General features: G+C 36.8%; 2 protein-coding genes across 3 annotated transcripts in view; both read right to left on the bottom strand.

The window, feature by feature from the left end:
* LOC149772821 (uncharacterized) overlaps nucleotides 1–13764 on the bottom strand; it is a 79066-nt gene extending 65302 nt beyond the window's left edge. The window contains exons 1-2 of the mRNA XM_089947243.1: nucleotides 13730–13764; nucleotides 6924–6975 (exon numbers count right to left, since the gene is read on the bottom strand). Of these exons, the coding sequence (XP_089803369.1) occupies nucleotides 6924–6969 (46 nt within the window). The 5' untranslated portion in view covers nucleotides 6970–6975; nucleotides 13730–13764. The remainder of the gene's footprint in view (nucleotides 1–6923; nucleotides 6976–13729) is intronic.
* A 2960-nt stretch (nucleotides 13765–16724) lies between these two features.
* LOC149772822 (midasin-like) overlaps nucleotides 16725–24180 on the bottom strand; it is a 270606-nt gene continuing 263150 nt past the window's right edge. For both annotated transcript variants that reach the window (XM_089947241.1, XM_089947240.1), the window contains exon 101: nucleotides 16725–17415. In XM_089947241.1, coding sequence (XP_089803367.1) covers nucleotides 17278–17415 — 138 coding nt within the window. In that variant the 3' untranslated portion in view covers nucleotides 16725–17277. The remainder of the gene's footprint in view (nucleotides 17416–24180) is intronic.

Here is a 24180-nt window from a genome sequence, read left to right on the forward strand (position 1 = left end):
CAAATACCTCAGACCCAATGTTGATTTTTTTTAAATTTAACGAAAAATGATCAGTCTAAAAGATAAATAGCAATACCCTTCCAAATTCCACTATTTTCAGTACAGACTAATATGTCTTTTTAAACAATAATCATGAACCGTGAAATAGATATATACCATAATAAATTTATAACCTCAGTAATCAACATACTACGATCACGATTCCCTTCATAGAAATAGCTGATGGAAGGTAGTCGTACGCCGTACACGGTACAAGTACATCGCAGTGAATGCCAATGCGTACCAGCTGGCTGCGCAGCGCATATTGATTGCTGATAAAAGGTAAGAATTTTATCCATTTTAAAAAATGGGCATTTCACACAAATAAAATTCGAAATTTCCCCATATGCGTTACTGGATATGGTGTTGTACTTGTGTAAAATGTATGTTGCAGAGATAAAGACACTTCTATAGAAAAGTTTATAGCATGTTATCACTTCTAAATACAACTCGAAAAAAATGGACACGTATTTTATAGTTGTTGCAGATAAGATATACTATATTCAAACTTGACAAGAAGAGTGCGCCGACAGGGACACTCATGTCATATCCATGAATATGAATAGAAATAAAGCTGATAGATCCGCTTAATGGCAAGCCTTTTATTAAGAATAAATTCCTCGGGTGCTGAGAACTTTCATTGATGCTTTTATCCCAACTGCCAGTATTATTTACAAACAAAAATGTTTCTATTATCATTTTAATTCTGATAATGTAACAGAAAACCGAGTCGATTTCACTTTATTGCTACTCCAAAAACTATTATTCAGGAACAAAGACAGCAAAATTGTTACATATGTATGCAATAGGTCCACGATTAAGAAAATCTTTGTTGGTGTTTGCACCGAGACAAGCAAATACCAGTTAAGGGGTTGCATTACCAGTTAAGGGGTTGCATTATTTATTTTCCCAACAGGCATAGCCTCGTGGGGAGACTGTAACCCCGCGACTGGAATTTCCTTGTCTTGGTACAAACATCGGCATAGATTAATTTACTCACCCAATTGTTTCCAATTTCAATTAAAATAACCTTGCACTTATGCAATTTAGTTAATAGATTCAAAGCACATTAGTATTCGTCAAATACTATTATTTATTGTTCTCACTCTATATAAAGGTCATCAGGTTTTGTAGTCTTTCATGAAAATCTGAATAACTATCTATGAAGAATCTAACTAAATATTCCGTTCTTAGTAAAGGGAAAAATCAAGGAAAAGATTTAATACACGGGTCTACAATTTTACAGACGTCGTCTGCATCAGAGATAAAATGTGATATATATATTAGAATTTGATGTGCTGAATTCAAAAAAGATAATTTAAACAACAGATTGGCTATTCTTTTCACTATATTTAAGTTTTTAGATTTTACGTTTATGTATATTGTGTAGATAGTAGAGTTTTAATCATAAATTGCAAATCTCGGTCTTTTCATGTGTTTATGGTTGACTTAAATGATAATATTTCACCTGTCCTGTTTATGTAACACTTTAAAAAAACAGCAAAAGATTTATATAAATAAAATTTATTATGAAACAAAAGGCAAAACAAAATATTATGTATATATAAGTACATAGTTTAGTCCTTATTCAGGGTCTACTCGGCGCTTCTTGGCTTGTCTCTTTTATTCATTGATTTGAGAATCTCTTGTCACTGTCCAGCAATAGTCTGAAAGCATTGATGGGCTCCATTTGCCCTGATAGCGTTTCTCTATTGTTGCATTGTCCTGGTGAAATCGCTCGCCGCACTTGTCGCTCACTGCTCCTCAATTCGGTGGAAATTTGTTTAGATGAGAGTGCAAAAAATGTATCTTTAGTGACATGTTGCAACCAAGGCTTTTTCGGCCTTGAGGAGGTTTTCCACAAACTCCCTATAGCTGTCTACCTTATTGTCTCCGAGAAAATTTTTGCCACTAACTGGAAGTCTTTCCGTTACGTCTTTTCCTTGCCACGCCGTGCACGGTCAACGGTCAAATGCATCATCTCGAAGAAGTTCACGAATCTGAGGAACAAGAAAAACACCTTCCTTTATCTTAGCTTCACTTAACCTTGGAAAGTTTCCATGGAGGTACTTGAAAGCTGCTTGTGTTTTGTCCATGACCTTGACAGAGTTCTTCATCAGACCCATCTTGATGTGCAAGGATGGTAACAAAATCTTCATTGTTTCAACAAGTGGTGGATGCTGACCACTTTTCCTCCCAGGCTCCAATGACTGTCGGAGTGGCCAGTCTCTCTTGATGTAGTTGGAATCTGTCTCACGACTATTCCGTTTGCGTTTGCAGAGAAAACAGCAGTACTTTGTGTATCCAGTCTGCAGACAAGCAAGAGAGCATGAACCTTCAAATCGCCACAAAGCTGCCATTAATATTGGTCATAGTTTATGCACCTCAAAAGTTATTTCATGTTTTCATAGGTTTCCTTCATATGGACTGCATGACTAACTGGAATTGATGACAACACATTGAAAGTATGAAGCAAAACAGATTTAAGACTCGTCTTCGATGAATCAATGAACAGTCTCCACTCATCTGGATCATAAACGATGTTGAGGGTTGCCATCACACCATCGATTTTGCTGAAGGCTACAAGATCACCTTCCATGAAGAAAAATGGGACAAAATCCTTTTGACGATCACGGAACATGGAAACCCTAACATCACTTGCCAAGAAATTCCACTACTGTAGTCCTGAGTCCAACTGCTCTGCCTTACTCTTGGATAGTTCCAAATCCCTAAGACGGTCATTCAGTTCACCTTGTGCTATGAGGTGTAATTCAGAGGAGGAGGATGGGAGAAAATATGGGTCACGTGACATTGATGGTTCAGGACTAGAAGTTTCATCCTCTTCCTCGTCTGACTCAAGTTAGAATAATTCTTGTGCATCAGGAACCGGTAGTCCTTCTCCGTGGGGTACTGGGCATATAACTGATGGAATGTTTGGGTAATGCACATTCCACTGTTTCTTCTTTGACACATCTTTCCCACCTGGAGGCACCATACAGACGTAACAGTAACAATCGATGATACGATCTGTTGGCTCTCTCCAAATCATTGGCATTGCAAAAGACATAGATTTCCTTTTATGTTAAACCACAGCCAAAATAATGGCGATTGGCTTTCTTAGCAATAGTGGTCATACTGCGCTTTTATGATGCAAAATTCACTTCACTACAAACATAACAGAAGTTATCTTCATTGTTCACACAAATACGAGGCATCTCTACTCACGTTTGGCTAAACAGAAATGTGTTCCTTTATAAAATCAAACACTGACAAATAAGAGAGCACGACATTGTATGATTACTAGAACTGATATAGGGCCAATTGTTCAGCAGAGTGATATAAGCTTAGTTATGATTGCATCATCCATGACTTCATAGAATAACATGATGCAATTCATATCATGTATGACGCAATAGCAGCTTCAGATTGCATCATTAATTGTCTTGCCTACAATGCATGTACTGCCCAAACCCAGTCATAGATTTATTCATAGATCTAGTCAAATATGCAATTTAGCCATTTCTGGTTTAAATTGAGATCCATTCCCTTTATAACTCATTTATTCTCCGCCATTTGTAAGTTAAGGGTCGTATATACTGACCCAATATCATATCATTCAAACCTAGAGTCAGTCAACAATTTTAAGCATCATTGTCGTTCTCAGTGACCCAGAATTAGTAATGTTTGACTACATTTATTTCGGAAGCATTTTGGCTGTAGACCAGTGTAATTGTTAGGTGTTGGAAGTATTACAAAACGAGCAGCGTACAAGTTGTGTTCAAAATATACTAATGCACATTTATACGAATATGCTAATGGGGGAAATGGGGCGACCTGTCGACCCTAAGTAAACAAGTCCTACTCATGAGAAAATAGAAACATACAACCATCTTATATTATTACCAATATGGTTGTCATATGAAAATAACAATAACTAATTCATATATTTTATACAGATAACTTTCAACTTTGATCAGTTCTTATTTGGAAAAAGCTGCATGGTAGGAAACGATGGGATACATTACATATATAGGCATCCAGCAGTTCAAATTATGTGTTGCTATTGGAAATCTTCTTGTGGAATAGCGTGTGTATGGATGTGGATTACCGCCATAATTATATGCATGCATTTTCTATTCTTTCTTGATGCATTATTGTAAATGGCTGCTTACAAGTGCTACTTTCATAATTATATCGATGTATATTGTATTCTTCATTAAATCTTGATGCAAACTGTACGTGGCAATTTGCAATCTAGGAAAAATAGAAAATACATGCATAGAATTATGGCGGTAATCCGTCTCCATACTTGTGGACTGATGAATGAACCACTCAGATTGGTAAGTGCGAGAATTTTCATCTGTTTAGAAAGTTTGATTCAACTGGCGCTATTTGGGTGTTTGACAAGGTTTGAAGAACGCAGGTCCGATAAAACACATTTATATTTGTTGAGGTCTTTGCGATAGCTCTTGAGAGAGTTTGGATTTTTTTTATATTTTTTTAGTCAGTAATGTGTATAGTCTGTATGCCTGGAGCAGTGTTTTCTGTAATAGATCGTTCCACACAGTATCGCGAATTTTATCCTATCGGTAGCTCAGTAAATATTCAGGTCAGCGTCATTAAATGTAGCTAACAGTATCTCATTCGTTTTTCACCAGGTATTTAACACTAATTAGGTAATTTTAGCTACATTTAATGGCGCAAACCTGAAATTTTTCTGAGTTAGGCCTACATATAGGATAAAATTCACTATGCTGTGTGGAACGAACTATGGTTTCTAGCATAATACTGTGCGTGTATGAACCTAGCTCTTTCAAAGCATTTAATATGGCGTGTTCTCTAAGTTGGAGCGACTTTAAGTTGCTATACGGGTTTCTTGTGTTATATATATGTTGTTGTTGTTTGACTTTAGAACAACTCTGTCAGGCATACAATAATAAGGGTTTCTTCTTTTTTTAAAGTAGTTGCTGGCGCGTGGACACCATGACTGACTCGACCTGACTGACAGAATCGGACTGAGGTAAGAAAGGTAAGGCAAGCAAAACAGCTAGATTTCTCTGTCGCATGGGTGAGAAAGAACGGACCCGAACTCTAATCGCAGCAATGTAACTGAGTGAATTAAAGCTGAATGATCATATCGTTTACAATCAACCGAGTATAATTCGTCTTGTCTGTGCGGAAACAAGAACAAATTAAAATAGTCAAGAGCGCAAGTTCCAACGTGTTTGTGTGTGTGTGTGTGTGCGCGCGCGCTCGCGCGTGTGTGTGTGATATGGATTTTTAACGTAGCTTTAACAATTTTTCAGTCATATCGCTACGATGTCTGCAGTGTGACAGTTGATAGTGATGTCTAACACTGGGGCATCATGCCACAGACATGTAGCATGATGTCCCACCCAGTCACATTATCCTGACACTAGGCCGACCAGTCCTAACACCAACCTCTTAATGCTGAGCGCCAAGCGAGGCAGATGTTAGTACCCTTTTTAAAAAAAAATTCTTTTGTATGACTCAGCCATGGTTAGAACCCGCGACGCTCTCACCACTATGCCACCGGAGCGGTCCAGTTCCAACGTAAACCTTTTAACCCCAGTAACGCGTTTTTCATAATTTTCATCATTCCTCAAACCTATCTAAAGTTTGGAAAGAGGGAAATGATTTGTTATATAAACCTATCTGACATTAACCGTTCTTTGAAATAGATCAAGATGTTAGGTATAAACGATACGCAAATATTCAGTTCAAAATTACGAGGTGCCACCTCTTTATTTAGTCGCCGAAGTCGCTCATAATTCCGTTCTTTTTCTAGAATGCGCCAAAAGTTCTGACGTCATACATTAGATAAATTCCTCTAGTTTCTAACTTAATAACAACATTCGCACATTGCGGAAACATTTATTTGAGAGGGAAGGAAGAAAGCTAAGACTGCTTTTTTTTAAGCAGATCTGAGAAGAAAGGGCATGCCGAAAAACGTGCATTATAAAAAAAAATAAGACTCGGGTGAATATTTGTGATCAGCTGGGGTGCGAGAATACTTTGAAAGGCGAACATGGGATGAAGGAAACAGCTCTCAGGGGCTCGTTGCAAAGAAAACTAAGAGTATACGTCAATGTAGAAAGTGCTGGTAGGTTCAACTTGTAACAATATGAAACATGGGAATTATATCAATTATAGATTGCAGCTGGCGCAAGTTGTACATTCGGAGACGAAAATAGGACAAACTAACAGGGTTGGAAATATTAAATTTCATTGTAACGAACCTCTGTGTCCAGCTGTTGTGGATTTCCGTATTAAGTAGCAAACATATGACATGAACTTGTAAAAGCAAAATGTACATCAGTTACGCACATCAGTTATGCTGACCGTTTCCTTCATTTCGTATACAATTTATTTATATTTGGAACAAAGTAATCTAGAAGAATATCGCATAAGGATAACCAACCGTATCAGATATAGCACGGTGTTAAGTTCTTATGTTTACAACGATAAAGTCAACAAATCTTGTGTTCCAGATTTCGACTGAAGTCAGTTGATCCACCGATGTCGCCAATCAACATCGGATTAATTCGTACGCGTGTGAAAAATGGACGCGTTCTGAGTTCGAGGGAGAAATTACATTGCTCATAATGTGATGAAACTTCCATATTATCTACTTTTGAAAGCACCCAACGATGTTTAGAACTTGTATTTTTTTCACATTTAGTATGTTTGAGGTGATAAATCATATACGACTTTGGCAGGTAACGGCTGTATTGGGGTTTTAAAGTAAAATGAATTATATTATCCATATCAAATATTTTTTTAATAATTATTCCAGGAAGAATAAATAATCAAATAATTATGTTGTCTCAGTGAGTTATAATGTAATTTTAAATTTTACGTACCCAGAAAAAATAGACAAGGGATAAGATATAACAGCCTTCGGGACATCTTAATCTGAAAAAGAGATGATATATTTGAATTAAGAATAACAGAGTGATTTCTCAAAAGTCAGTGTCTGAATACTCCTGAAATATTAAAAAAAAAAAAAAAAGTAAAACGAAAACTTAAGATTCGCACAGAAATCAAGCAAGCAGTTTAGCCCAGGTTGTTACAAGTTTAAAGCAGAAATGGCAATTGTAATCACGACCAAACATCCCAGTTTGTATTTAAGTTATATCATTCTTTAAAAAACATAACAAATAATTCAAACCCAATGATGTTGAATTTTAATAACCATTTTCCCAAGGGAGTGAGAGTCTGTGTGTGTGTGTGTGTGTGTGTGAGTGAGTGTACGTGTGTGTGTGTGTGATTTGGAATTTTAACCTAGCTTTAACAATTTTTCAGTCATATCGTTGCGATGTCTGCAGTGTGGAATTTCATAGTGATGTCTAGCACTGGGGCATGCACCATGATGTCCCACACAATCACAGTATTCTGACATCAGGCTGAGCGCCTAGCGAGGCAGCTGTTTGTACCATTTTTATAAGTTTTTGGTATGACTCGGTCGGGGTTCGAACCTGCGACCTCCCGCATCCGAGGCGGACGCTCTAACCACTAGGCCACCGTAGCGGTCTTCCCATGCGGGCAGTAATGTGTGCAATATTGTAACACGCCTGGGTACCGAGTCCTGTGATTTTCTGCAATAAATAAATTCCGTCTCACACATAGCTTGATAAAATGTTCTTGCTATAATTTGCAAAAAAATGAACACATTATGTCATTATGCAAGTTGAGAAAAAACACTTTCACGAAATAAACGAAAAATATTCAACGGTTCGAAAGAAAACTACCCCCCCCCCTCCCGATCAATGCGTGGGCTAACTTGAGGTCGATGGTTCTCCCATTCCCATTGCCATGAACCTCAAGATAACAGGCGTTGCCATCTGAAGGGTTTCAAAATACACTCATACAACAAATAGTTTTCTCTAGTCAAATTAACTACGACTCAATCACGAAACAATTTTACAAGCATGATTTTTCTTTCTTTACGTTCGTACGAGACCGCTCCTTTTGTCTAGTGGTTAAAGCGTCCGCCTCGGATGCGGAATGTCTCGGATTCGAACCCCAGCTGAGTCATACCAAAGAACATAAAAATAGTACTAACGGCTACCTCGCTTGGCGCTCAGCATTAAGAGGTTAGTGTTAGGACTGGTCGGCCTGGTGTCAGGATAATGTGACCGGGTGGGACAAGATGCCCCAGTACTATATATCACTATAAACTGTCACATTGCATACATCTGGTGATATGAATAGAAAACTGTTAAAGCTACGTTAAAAATCCAAATCACACACGTTAGTACGATTTATCGGTACGATTATCAAAGTCGTAAGTAAGTATTTATTGCCACCTACAACAAAAGATTAATTAAATAACTAATACACTCAGATATTCCTATCTCAAATTATAACAAAACACTTCTTCGTGAGAATATTCCTAAAATTTCATACATCAATAAATTTGGGAGGCTCAATTCGACCATCATCACTCAGATGCCTGAATATAAAAAAAAAAATTACACGGTCTTTATACTCCCTGGAAAGTATGCCTATTCCATTCTCATAAGAATAATTACCTGTGGTGAAAATCTGGGTAGACCTTTTTAAAATGTTAAGCGTATGTTAAAGTGAAAAAATATCGAGCAAAACAGTACAGATCAGTTTACGTATTTACTGTCCTTCCTCTAATCCTGTAGCCCAATCCTACAACTCAACCTAGAGCTACCATTTGTGAGCAAAATACTTTACCTATTTGAATTGGTATTTGTTTCCTGTGGCTCTATTTCTTATGGCAGCCATATTAATCTTGGCGAAGATGTAACTTATACAAAATAACAATTATGGGTTATTTCAAAGTTTTGTAACTATACTATTTTTTGATTATCATTTTCCTGAAAGTCCAAACCTGACAGGCTTTCGTCCGTAAATTGGTAGTTACAAATTTTCGATGTTCAGACTTAATTGCATGGTTTTATATATCTAAATAACAGAAGCTACTGATGAGCTGGCTTGGTCAGTGTCTGATTGTTTCCATCATAACATTACCATAAAGATTAAATAAATATCTATCCACACGGCATATTTAGCTTATATAGTTTTATCTAATATAAACTTACGGTTGCACTGTATGTAGTTCATGAACACAAAAATATTGGCTAACGAACTGTACTTAAAGAATAAAAAATAAGCCTTCAGCTCGAATTACATATCACATGGGGTACATGTAAGCAAGTAAAAATCATTCTAAAAGTTTGACGAATCTTATAGTCTGTGGACGAACTATATATTCCTTTTCCGTTCGTCTTTGTGCAAGTCAACGCTTATTTGTTTTGGAATGTTTATTCTTAGAGGAAGACTGGCTTTACTTAAAATGGATATCGAATTTATAGAAATTCCAAGCTGTCACTAAGTGTTAAATCATTCTTCACAAGATTATACACATACGACTTGTACTGGTTCAACATAATCTTTCGTTGTTATCGTTTGCCAGTGTCTCGATGAACATATGTGTGTATTACATTTTGGTGTTGTCCTAGAACATCTGACAGTGTCAATATTGGCGAGCTCTACTGACTATTCTCTGAACTCCTGAATTCCAGGTGCTTACGTCCAAGTCATAAATTTGTACACCAGTTATGTCGTCCTCACTACTTTAAGGCTGTTCAAAAATGAAAATGTCGCTCAAATGATTTATACTTTGTGTAACTGTTAATCAAGATCAATTAACTATATTCTGCACACCACTTGATGATTGATTTTGTTCATTTTCTTGATTGCAAGATTCACAATTGTGCTCTTGTGGTGCCCAAAAATTAAGCAAATTTACTTGCAATCTGGTGTCCATCTTTGCTCAGCTAACAGTCTGCCATCTTGCAAAGCACGGTTAACAATCAACTGCTTAGCTGCGCTCCGCTAGCAGTCCCATATCTTGCTCCAATCGGCAATCACCGCTCCGGTGGTCTAGTGGTCAGAGCGTCGCCTCGAATGCGGGAGGTCGCGAGTTCTAACCCCGGCCGAGTCCTGCCGGATATTTATGAAAATGGTACTAGCAGCTGACTTGTTAGGCGCTCAGCATTAAGAAGTTAGCGTTAGGACTGGTCGGCCTGGTTTCAGGATATTGGGACTTGGTGGAACGTGATGCTACATGTCTGCGGCATGAATCCTCAGTGCTAGACATCCTTATAAACAGTCACACCACAGACATCGTAGCAATATGACTGAAATTTTTTAAAGCTACATTAAAAATCCAAATCTCTCTCTCTCTCTCTCTCTCACACACACACACACATACACAGACACACACACACACACACACACACACACTGCTCCGCTCGGCAAACAATATACTGTATTGCATCGCTTGGCTTTCTTGCTCCGCTGGGATTCCAGACTGCTGTCTTCATCCGCCTAGCTAGCAACCAACTGGCTTGCTCCCGTTTCGTATATCTTACTAGTGTTATATCTTATATCAACTCATACTTCTTGTTGTCTTATTAACTTCCTGGTAATTGTTATTATTCGAAAAAATACGGATATCGTCCACACTCTTGAATTATATTTAGCGTCCAACACACGTAACCACATAAACATTCACAGAAAAACAAAACCGTGTTCAAGAGTCCATGACCCAAATCACTTTTAACTGATTGGTCATGATTGCATAGCAAAATAAATGGCATGAAATACGGTAGTTTTGGAGCGTTTGAAATAAATAGCTGGTAGTTTATTTTGTGATGAATTAATGCCAGTATCAAGAATTCTGATTATATACTTTAACCTAACTGAAAAAAAGTGTATTATCACGCATTAACTCCCTTCAATGCTACACAGTTTAAAGACAATAACTGATACGACTTGGAATACTACGGGTCTGTTTTCGATGTCTCGTTTTTGATTTGGCTGCTGAAAGTTAAGTACTAGCACGGATCGCTTCATCCTGTTCCACCAAAGGCAATTTAATTTAAATTTATACAGGATTTAAATACTACTTTACATATGAACAGTAAACAAAAGCGCTTCCATATAAAAATCGACTTTGATAGCTTAAAATTAACAAGAATTTCAGGTGTTTTTGTCACGCAACTACGTCTACATAGCTAAAGACAGAGACTTCAGATATTAGTGTATGGTTAATGGCAATCAGTTTGACGTGTCCAAAAGTTTTAGAACTGTGATCTAACGCAGATGGCTAAGGGAACCAACTGTGTGTGTGTGTGTGTGAGAGAGAGAGAGAGAGAGAGAGAGAGAGAGAGAGAGATTCAAATATACACCAGACTGAAAAGTGATTTAACTAGATCCTACACGAAGATGATGCCTGATAATACGATGTGAAATTATATATGGAGAAAGGACATTTTGATATAGGTTAGAAAATGTTTTGGTATGCGCGTTCATGCGATAGGGTATGGGGTTGGTGCATGTTGGCGATTCAAGTTGTGGTCCCGGTTGGTCGAGTAGTCTACGGAGCTTGCCTTTACAGATCACCGATATCTCACTTCTGTCCGCGTGGGTTCGAGTCTCAGTCTCAGCTAACGTTAGAGTGTGAGAAAGTTTGCCCATAAATATCCTGTAGGTAAGTGGTTCCTCCTCGGTTCTTCCACCACCAGACATATTGTCCACCCGGTGTAGCCTCGTATGTGCTCGTATTTAACACTCATAACAACAATTTCAAGTTTGTAGGTGACATCACTGGTCTCTGGTTCTATCCATCTCTCCTCTTCTCCGCCTCATTCAGGGTCCCTGATTGACAGGGTGCGATAAAGTAAAGGGGAGCAGGAAGACGTGTTTTACAACAAAAGTTGTATAGCTATAATATTGCTATGATTAGGTCCCCAAGACGCGTACCGGCTGACACAGCTGCATCATGGTGTGTATCATCTTTATGTAGCTAAGTCATATGGACATAGTACTTGTTACACTTAACATTATTAAGGGAGTTAAAATAGACCTATACTTTAATTTAAATATTGTTGCGCTCATTTTCACAATTACAATTCCATGTGCATGCTGGATACCAAAATGAAGACTTTATGCCTATTTGTAATGATGAATAAACACTGCAAACAAATGATTGACGTTCGGCCACTACTGTATATAAAAGTATAAAATATAAAATATTTCCGAACATGTAATCACTGAGGACAAAATTGTGAGGTATTTTAATCGATTCTGTGAGACGTGATATAGGAGCGAAAGGCTCATCATGTGCCATAACGTGAACATTTACCGAGTTCAGCATCCAAAAGATACATCTACATTTTAACATGAAAAGACAAATGCATGTGAGCATCTTCAATTGTCCCCTTAGGCAGGACCGGAATGGGTTGAATGGGTTGCTGAATGAGTTCACCTCCTGTATCACAGCTTGGGATTATAAAATACCTTTAGATCCCGTCCATAAAGCTAAATAAACATTTACGCAGTGTTAAAAGACAGGCTCCCATAATAATCAATATGTCGGTTCAGAAGTCTAGGATACTTATCTGCGTGTTGAGATTGAGGTACGATTTGAATTTTGTTGGAATCTCAACATACATAAATACATACACACATGCATATATATATATATATATATATATATATATATATATATATATATATATATATATATATCGCCACTGGTGTACGGCTATATGAATGTACGCAAGGCACATCAACGTTATTTAAGATATTCTCCCCATTAAAGAAGGAAACAAGTTTGAACGTATGAATACTTAACATTACTTTTTAGAGTGGTTGGGTTGGTGTCTCGTTTGCTCGACATTTCGACCTTAAGCAACATACTCATTAAAGAGATGTGTTTTTGTAACCGTATATACGGTTCTTAATCGAGAAGAAAAAATATAAACGACGATGCCTTTGTAACGAGAAACAATTTGACAGTTATATATTTCAATATAAGAAACGATTCCATTCAGTGTTTGCTTATATCATGACCTTATAATCATATAACCTTATGTGTTATTTAATGATTCAGCAGGAAGATATGCATCATCAGTACTTACCCTGAGGACTGTAGCAAACTGCACGCAGTAAACTTGTCTGTAACCCGAAAGAGTTAAAATTTGGTATAGATCCCTCGATTTACGCTTTACTATTGGACCTGAACGGAAGTCCTAGTTAAAGAGAAACTGGAAACCCCATGTTTCTACCTTCTAAGCGAATGTTTATTAGTTACATATTACGTAGTCCGTAACAAGGAAGTTTTGAACGAATTGAATTTGACGAATTAGTACTAACTAAACGCATCAACAGTAAAAAGGGATCTATCTTTCTCCAGCAAGATGTTTTCTTATCGAACCTAAAGATTGGCGACGTTCTATATCGAAAAGTAGGTGGAGCTGATAAAGTAGTAATGGAAAGATATCTATCTATTCATCAAATGTCGGTCTCTGAGGCATAGCATAATGGTGTGACTGTTGACATCGAGAATTAACTTACATTTTATTGGGACCACAGCACAGACGTGTGTGTATCTCTCTCTCTCTCTTTCTATATATAGCAACAAGGAAATTTTTAAACAATTGAATGTGACGAATCAGTACTGAAACGAACGAATTCAATGTGACGAATCAATTTACATATATATATATATATATATATATATATATATATATATATATATATATATATATATATATATATATATGAACTCCCACCTTGAAGCTGTAAGAACATATACTCAGCAAAAAAACAAACGACGTATACTCACTGCGATGATCTTCCCAAACAAGAACGCAAGTAATTTAAAAGACCGAATTGTGGTCATTCAATATATATTTATATATTCTAATACAGAGAGAAAATCGATACTCATGTGACCATCAATTTAGGCGGAGTAGAGATAACAAGATGGTCGTTGAGGCGGCCGTATATTGACGTCGAAGCTTTACTATTTTCATTTAGGATCAGCAAGACCATGGGATGAATGTGTGTGCAATATTTGATAGCATCCTCCTTCTTAAGTACACAACCCAATTAATTTCCAGAAAGATCATCAAAGTGTGGTCAGTACCTACATTAAGATACCACCTCACGATACTTGCTTATATATTAAGATTACATGAAAATGCGACGGTTTACTAACTGGACGATCACAGATACTTTCCATGTATTCTTATATCATAAAATGACGGATTACGTAAAGTCGTATCATCTGGTGATAGCGCATTACATTCCAACCAACAGTTTATAGTGATGTCTAGCACTGGGGCATCATGCCGCGTACATGTAGCATGATGTCACATTATCCTGACACCAGGCCGACCAGTCCTAATGCTAACCTCTTAATGCTGAGCGCCAAGCGAGGCAGGTGTTAGTACCATTTTTGTAAGTCTTTGGTATGACTCGGCCGGGGTTCGAACCCACCACCTCCCACCTCCGAGGCGGACGCTCTAACCACTAGGCCACCGGAGAGGTCGTCTCTAGTATAATCTCAACTCAGCGAGTAAATCAACGCCTGTTACTTTCTCTCCAATAACATCCACATGTATATGCGCTAGTGCGGATACTTCGTCATCGAGTACTTAGCTTTTATCTTCATAACAATTCAACCCATTTAGTTGAGCACACACGTATACACTGTGTGATTCATCCATCGAATTGTGTTCATTGAGATTATATGTAACCCGCCCTGTAACACTGTTAATTAATCATCGTGCAGTACTCGCTTTTTGACGATATTTTTTTTTATAAATTCTCTTGGCACTTTTCTATGTTGCCATCGGCAAGTTTTACCGAGTACATTTTACTATGCAGTCCGACAAATTCCGCGACCGGTATTGATGACGTCTTATCCATAACGTTTCCAATAACCTTCATATTAACTGGATCATAATATTCACTATTCTGCGGATAATCCTAAAAGTCGAACAATTCTCGAGTTCCATTTATATCCGCGTACACGTTTTCCGTCTTCACCTCGTAGCCGAGACTGTGATAACAACATGCAATGCAAGGCATCTATTAGAAATGTTAACAAATACTGACAAATGATTTGGAGATGTCTTACAGATGAATCCAGACGGCCTGCCCAATATGTCACTAAAATGGGTACCACAGGAGAACCAAGGAAGATGATGCTCGAAAGAGCCCTGCATGGAAAAGATTCTGAGATAGATTGATCTCATATGGACAAGAGCTTGGTTCCAAGGTTGGAGACGACTAGTGGATGCCTCATGTACCACCTGTGGACATGTCTATAACTGAGAAAGAATTAGGGGCTATGACTTTCCTTTACATGTATGCAGTACTATATATTACTGTATTGTGATGTAGAGGAGGAAAAAGGCAGATGTACAAAAATGGAGAGTGGATGAAGAAAATAACAAGCCAATGTTGCGTGGTTCAAACAGACATGGCAAACCAAACATGACCTCAGTAAGGCAGTCAATATTTTTCTGTAAGCAAAACCAATTTTCATTAAGATGTAATGAAATACCATGTACTACTATTGTCAGCTTGAAGAAGATACATTTGAAATGTTCAGAAGTGTGATTAAGGGAAAGTTAATTTTTACCATAAACATTGATGCTTAGAACTTAATGACTTCCAGTACAGTTTCAGAAACTGCAGCTGAAACCACACGGAAATCAACTACTCTTTACGAAGGCTCTAATCTTGATGTAGTCTTTGGTTTGTTTTGTTTTTCATATTTCACATGGCAATGGCAGTCATCTTTCCCACTTTTAGACTTCATATTTCACATGGTGGTGACAGTCATCTTTCTCACTGTTAGATTTCATAATTCATGTGGCGGTGGCAGTAATCTTTCCCACCGTTAGACTTCATTATTCACATAGCAATGGCAGTCATCTTTTCCATCGTTAGACTTCCTATTTCACATGGCGATGGCAGTCATCTTTCCCACTGTTAGATTTCATAATTCATGTGGCGGTGGCAGTAATCTTTCCCACTGTTTGACTTCACATTTCACATGGCGGTGACAGTAATCATTCCCACTATTAGACTTCATTATTCACATAGCAATGGCAGTCATCTTTTCCATCGTTAGACTTCCTATTTCACATGGCGATGGCAGTCATCTTTCCCACTTTTAGACTTCACAGTTCACATGGTGGTGACAGTCATCTTTCCCACCATTCAACTTCATATTTCACATAGCGATGGCAGTGATCTTTTCCATCGTTAGACTTCCTATTTCACATGGCAGTGGCAGTCGTCTTTCCCACTGTTAGATTTCATATTTCACATGGTGATGGCAGTCATTGTCCCCATTGTTAGACTTCATATTTCACATGGTGGTGGCAGTCATATTTCCCACTGTTAGAAATACTGAGATCATTGACATGACATATCCAATAAATGCACTTGCAGCCTTTCTTACTTTTTTCCACAAACACAGCAAAAAATCAGAATATTCTCTTTTTGTACTGATTGTTTGAACTTTCTAACAGTCCCTTAAGCTTTGAAGCATTTTTGTTTGTTGGAGGTCAATCATATATAATGCAAAAGCTTGACCATGCAGTTGTTTTGCATGGAAAAACAATGGCAGATTAAAACATCTCAGGTACTCAGATCCAGACCAAACCCAGGCAAGCCAATATACAAATTTGACTGCAAGGATTATACTTTTGTATTTGTTCTTATTAGTCTTAAGTCTTTATTTCACTAAGGCTTGCAGTCAAGTTGACAGGTCTGTGAAAATGAAAGCAACAGGACTACTAGAAAAAAACAAGAAGCCAAACTCATGTTTAAATGTTTATTTTTAGCAGAAGGTAAATTAAATATGTTTGCCTTTATTACATAGTTTACAGCTGTTTTAATCTTCCTTTTCTGGGTGAGAAATTCAGAGTTTTTGCTAATCTTTACTTTGTCATGAAATTATTAAATTATCTGCAAAGGGGTCAGTGGTACTCCCACATTTTATCTCAAGCATCATATACATCTGGGAATCCCAACATACTTTGGTAAACTTAAGATTACTATCCATCAAAGTTACCATTTCCGAAAGAATGAAATCAATGGAAAGCATCAACGGTTTATTTAATGGTGGTAGACTGGTCTTTATTTCTGTGTATGTATATGTCAAGAAACATACTGCTTAACAACACTCCTACAGCTATCTGTACACTGGAACTCAAGAAATCTGTTCATTAGCAGCAAAGTGAAAAAAAAGGACTGGCTTTTAATAGCCAGAAGGATATTATTTTTCCTTCCTTCCTTCTTTCCTTCTGTGACTCTTGCACTAAAACTGAGAAGCTTTGTTCTTGCTCAAAGACTGCAATCATGCATTATAGATCATCTGTCAGCAGCAGTGACGAGTTCAAACCACTGGCGCAGAGCATCACTCAGAACATGTGGCAGGCTGTTAATGTCCCTTAAAATGATGTAGAAGGGGAAGGGAAAATGGTCCATGTAGGACTTTATCTCTGGCAACTGAAAAATCAAGAAAGCATAGTTTTATTATTATTATTTATTATTATTATTATTATTATTATTATTATAATTTTACACCTATTTAATTATGGATTTTCCTAAAATTAACAATAGTTAATGCATAATATTTTCATGTATATGAAAAATCAAGTATTTTTCAACACTTGTGGTCCAGCTGATGAAATAATAAACACCCCCCCCATATCAAATCTGATCAGAACAGGAAAGATGGGGAGGAAGATGAGATACAATCTAATCAGAACAGGCAAGTAGGGAGAAAAGTTGAACTTAATCTGATCAGAACAGGAAAGCAGAGAGAAAAGTTGGACTTAATCTGATCAGAACAGGAAAGTAGGGAGAAAAGTTGGACTTAATCTGATCAGAACAGGAAAGTAGGGAGAAAAGTTGGACTTAATCTGATCAGAACAGGCAAGTAGAGTTGGAAGTTGGGATTCAAGTTTTCATCAGGTCTTAACAATAGAGTTGATATGACAGATAATGAAACTGATTGATTGTCTACACATAGTCTCTAAATATAAAGCATAGGCAGCCATTTCATGATAACATATGTCAAAATTTAGTAAGGATGCGATGGAAGAGCTGTTAAGAAAAAAAGATTACATTATAAACCTTTCATTAAAAATTTCCTATTTCAGCATACTGGATAATGGAGTCTGCCCAAACCCAGAATTCAAAGGTACACCTGCTACATCTTTACTGGAAAGTTTGCATGATATTTGACAACAGTGAGAAAAAAATGACAGATAAATTGTTACTCTTATGAAATTAGTTCCAAGACTTCACTGTGATCCATTTTTAAATGCACTGTAATAACAAAAATAAAGATGAAGTAAAGCTCTACATAACAAGATGAAATAAAGCTCTACATAACAAGATGAAGTAAAGCTCTACATAACAAGATGAAGTAAAGCTCTACATAACAGGATGAAGTAAAGCTCTACATAACAAGATGAAATAAAGCTCTACATAACAGGATGAAGTAAAGCTCTACATAACAGGATGAAATAAAGCTCTACATAACAAGATGAAGTAAAGCTCTACATAACAAGATGAAGTAAAGCTCTACATAACAGGATGAAGTAAAGCTCTACGTAACAGGATGAAGTAAAGCTCTACGTAACAGGATGAAGTAAAGCTCTATGTAATAAGATGAAGTAAAACTCTACGTAACAGGATGAAGCAAAGCTCTGTGTAACAAGATGAAGTAAAGCTCTACATAACAGGATGAAGTAAAGCTCTACGTAACAGGATGAAGTAAAGCTCTCTGTAATAAGATGAAGTAAAGCTCTACATAACAAGATGAAGTAAAGCTCTACATAACAGGATGAAGTAAAGCTCTACATAACAGGATGAAGTAAAGCTCTACATAACAGGATGAAGTAAAGCTCTACGTAATAAGATGAAGTAAAACTCTACGCAACAGGATGAAGTAAAGCTCTGTGTAACAAGATGAAGTAAAGCTCTACATAACAGGATGAAGTAAAGCTCTGTGTAACAAGATGAAGTAAAGCTCTACGTAACAAGATGAAGTAAAGCTCTCCGTAACAGGATGAAGTAAAGCTCTACATAACAGGATGAAGTAAAGCTCTATGTAACAGGATGAAGTAAAGCTCTACATAACAGGATGAAGTAAAGCTCTACGTAACAGGATGAAGTAAAGCTCTCTGTAACAAGATGAAGTAAAGCTCTACATAACAAGATGAAGTAAAGCTCTACATAACAGGATGAAGTAAAGCTCTACGTAACAGGATGAAGTAAAGCACTATGTAACAAGATGAAGTAAAGCTCTACGTAACAAGATGAAGTAAAGCTCTAAGTAACAAGATGAAATAAAGCTCTACATAACAAGATGAAGTAAAGCTCTAAGTAACAAGATGAAGTTAAGCACTATGTAACAAGATGAAGTAAAGCTCTACATAACAAGCAAAGCTATACGTAACAAGATGAAGTAAAGCTCTATGTAACAAGATGAAGTAAAGCACTATGTAACAAGATGAAGTAAAGCTCTATGTAACAAGATGAAGTAAAGCTCTAAGTAACAAGATGAAATAAAGCTCTACATAACAAGATGAGGTAAAGCACTATGTAACAAGATGAAGTAAAGCTCTGTGTAACAAGATGAAGTAAAGCACTATGTAACAAGATGAAGTAAAGCTCTACATAACAAGATGAAGTAAAGCTCTACATAACAAGATGAAGTAAAGCTCTACGTAACAAGATGAAATAAAGCTCTACATAACAAGATGAAGTAAAGCACTATGTAACAAGATGAAGTAAAGCACTATGTAACAAGATGAAGTAAAGCTCTACGTAACAAGATGAAGTAAAGCTCTAAGTAACAAGATGAAATAATAATAATAATAATAATAATAATAATGCTTTATTTATAGAGGGTGACTCATTAGTCAAGGACTATTCTCCCTAGAGGCCCTCTTAAGGAGAGTATAACAATGCACATTATATGAAGATGGCAATAATTGCTGTTTATTTTAACATGTTTAGCATTAAAATACTAAATTCCATTATCTGTTACAAACACATACATGCTCATGATATCTTTTCTTAAATACTCTAACATTTTCAGCAGATTTTACATGTAGTGGAAGCTTATTCCACAGAACTGTACCAGAGTATTGAAAACTCTTTTTAAATTGCTCTGTTCTTGGTTTTGGTATTAGAAGGTTTCCATGTGATATTGATGTCAACTGGTATTATGTTGAAAAAGGCCTAAATAAGTCCTGAAGATATTCTGGTGCAGTTCCATCTAGACATTTATATAAAAGAACTGCCTTGCGAAAATCTATCCTGTCATATATCGTGAAGCATTTGAGTTCTGTAAATAATGCTTTTGAGGGATGATCAATAGATGCATCTAAAATTACACGTGCTGCTCGTTTCTGAAGTTTATAAATCCTGTCAAGCTCAGATTTAGCACAGTTTCCCCATACATTAGAACAATAATCCATTGTTGGAAGAATATATGACTTGTAGTATAGACTGCGAGTTTTCATAGGTAAATATTTCTTGATTCTGCTGAGAAGGGCAATTTTGGATGACAGCGTTTTACAAAGCTTATCAATATGGTCATTCCATAATAAATTATTATCAAAGACACACCTACAAGCCTTTCATGTTTAACATTTTCTAATGGATGATTATTTATTGCAAGAGATAGTTTTGGGTTCCCTGACTAGTGTAGCTTTTGTGATGTCCCCAAAATCATACATTTTGTTTTACCTTCATTAATTACCATCCTATTTTGTTGTGCCCAGTTTTGGACTCTGATAAGGTCTGAGTTTAATCTCATTTGGATAACTTCAGTATCAGAACTAGATGTACACAAGGTTGCATCATCTGCAAACAAATCTGTGTTTGTGGATTCATTATTTAATGGTAGATCATTGATATAGATAAGGAAGAGGAGAGGGCCCAAAACTGAGCCTTGAGGGACTCCTGAATGAATAGTGCGAGTTTGAGAGCTAATATTGCCAATGCTTACTTGTTGAGACCTTTGGTTTAGGTATGATCTAAACCAGTTTAAAGAAGGATTGTCAAACCTGTAACAGTTCAGCTTTTGAAGCAGAATTTCATGATCAACAAGATCAAAGGCTTTCTTGAAGTCAAGGAAAACAATCCCAGTCATATGTCCATTATCCATTTCCTTCAGCCAAAGATCAATTAATTTGGTAAGTTCTGTTTGGCACGAGTGGTACTTTCTAAATCCTGATTGAGCATTATGAAATAGAGAGTATGTTTCAAAAAATTTATAGACCTAAATGGCTTCATGCTTTTCAAATAGTTTTGACAATACAGGTAGAATTGATATTGGTCTGTAATTTCCTGGATCCTCCTTTTCTCTTTTCTTAAAGATTGGTGTAGCCTTTGCACATTTCAATGTTTGTGGAAAATTACCACTCATTATACTTAAATTTATGATATGCGTTAGTGACTTTGTTATTACTGGTGCAGCAATTTTAAGAATTCGTGGACCAATACCATCCAATCCAGAGGATTTATTAAAATTAACCTTAATTAGCATATCAAAAACATCAGCTTCACTAACATTAGCTATTGAAAAATAATTATCATCAGAAATTTTAGCTCTTATAAATGATAGAAGAGCATCAAGTTCAGTTGGGATGTTAGTCTGGTTCTGAATACTCTTACTGGAGATACTTATGAAGAAATTGTTGAACATTTCCACAATGTCTTGTACAGATGTTGCCATATCATCATTTTGCTTAAGTCTAGGAGGAAGACAACTGTTCTTGCATGGGTTCAGCTCTTTTAGATGCTTCCACAACGTTTTGGTACTCTTACTTTCATTAATAGCCTGTTTATAGTAGTTCTCTTTTGCCTTATCTATCAGGTGCTTAGTTTTATTTCTCCACTTTCTATAGCTTTTCATGTCTTTTTTCTTGTGGAAATTATCTCTTAGGTGCCTAGCCTCATTGATCTCAGGGGTAATCCACTTGGGTGTAATTTGGTGTTTAACCTTTTTTGTTTTAACTGGGGCATGTTTGTCTAAGGCTGCATTGAACATCTGATACCATTTGTCCAAGGCAGTGTTGACATCAGCTATAGTGCAGACTGATTGGAAGGGTTTGCAAACTAAATCATTTAAGAACATTTCCTCATCAAACTGTTTTAAGTCCCTGTATTGTATTTCAATGTGTTGGCCATTTTTAGATGATTTCGGAACATGTCTAGTTATACAGACCGGGTAGTGGTCACTCAGTGTATACACTGGCACCTTAATTTCACTTACATTTTCAGGTTTATTAGTATAGACATGATCAATGATAGTAGCACTTTTATCCGTTACTCTAGTTGGGGTGTTAATTAATTGAGTAAAGTTGTAAGTTTCAAAGCTACTTATCCATGTTAATGGTGGAGTTTTCATCTAGTCAATGTTAAAATCACCTAATATAATAATTTCTAAATCTTCCTTTAGTAATGCTTTTTGAATTTGAACCTCAAATCTATCAATCCAATCAGCTGTGGAACTAGGTGGCCTGTAAACCGAACATAAGAGTATTGGCTTTGATTGGGCAAGGGTTACTTCGATCCAGATACTCTCTACCCCAATAGTCTCTAGATCAACACGTCTGTTATAACTAATGGAACTGTCTACATAGAGAAGAATACCCCCACCCCCCATGGATTCCATATCTTTTCTTTCAAAGTTGAACCCCTGTATTTGGAGAGCCAAATCATCAGTATCATCAGAAAGAAAGGTTTCACATAGACCTAGAATACTGACTGATCTAGTTTGCTGTAATATTAACTTTATCTCATTCAGTTTAGGGAGGATGTGTTGAATATTTAGGTTGATTACTTGCAGACCTCTTTTGAGGAGGCCAAATACATGACAATTTTGATCAGAGGATTGATCTTCAGACAAGGCAGTATGCAATGCATTGTTTTTAGACTTGACAGATTTCTTTACATTGCCTTGATTATTTACATAAACATATGAAGAAGATAACATACAAGATCCATCTGTTGTACCATGACCACATGTAGTGGATATTTGAGAATGTTCAATGAGACTGATTTACATACATACAAGAAGACATTGACATATTAGACACTTGGGGGGCCTCAGAGGGAGAAGTAACTTGAACAGTATCACATAGTTGTTTGCATGTTAACAAGGTGCACTTTGTACACAAATCAGATAGTGCCTGAAACCTGTTTATAGAATTATAATTATTACATTGAAAAGTATACACATATTCTAATGCATTTTGTTGCTGGATATGTGCTGCATAGGCCTGTACATCATAGCCTTCTACCTATTGGTATGTGCACAACTTTTGCTTATGTCCTAGTTCATTACAAAGATGGCAACGAATCTGTTTTCCATGCAGACACCGCTGTGTTACATGACCATGCTCTCCACAATACAAGCAGTTGTTTGACTCATGCCTAACCCCTTTTATAAGTCTTATGTACTGGTCTATATTCCTAAGGAGCATGGCAGTACCTCTGTTGGACAAGTGGATTTGGTCTCGCTGGTATAATTGTTGGTTCACTCGATTGTCTTTGAAGAAGGTCCAGTATTGCGGAACAGAGAGTATTTGGAAATTTTCACACAACATACTTAGGGTGTCATTTAGTTGAGTCATAAGTGCATCCCTTCTTGGCGGTAGACCTGAGATGATTATTTTACACTCTGCGTTTTTGGGCCTGATGGCATACAACAAGCTTTCATAATTATCCTCAATGCCCTTCAAAGATTGACCATTGCTGTAATTATTGCCACCAATGAGAAGAATTACAGTATGATATGGTGACATATCCATTTCCAATATTTTTTCTGTAATAGTGTTAATAGTAGCACCTCTGTGAGTTTTTATGTCTGTTTTATATAACCCTCTTGTTCTTACTCCTTTGATTATTGATGATCCTATGAGAAGAGATCTGTCTTTAACTTCGTTGTTGATTTTGACAAGTGGGGGGGTTGAGATGCATTGCTTGAATTTCTTGTTTTCCATGACTAGACTGACTGAGAGTCTGGTGACTGCTGTATTTAGTATTTGTATTTAATTTAGCTTCTTGCTGTGGGTGATTGGAGGTTGTCTTTAGAACAGTTTCTTCAGTACCTGGATTCGATGTTGAGTGAGACACATGATGGTCAGTGTTTACAGCATGTGTTTTAGCTAATTTTTGGCTCTGCCCATCTAATACCTGTAGAAGAGACTCATCTTGTTTAATTGGTGTGGTTGCATCTGTTTGTGT

This window comes from Sinohyriopsis cumingii, unplaced genomic scaffold, assembly GCF_028554795.1.
Source record: "Sinohyriopsis cumingii isolate HCF-2022 unplaced genomic scaffold, ASM2855479v2 utg001164l, whole genome shotgun sequence".
Classification (NCBI taxonomy): Eukaryota; Metazoa; Mollusca; class Bivalvia; order Unionida; family Unionidae; genus Sinohyriopsis; species Sinohyriopsis cumingii.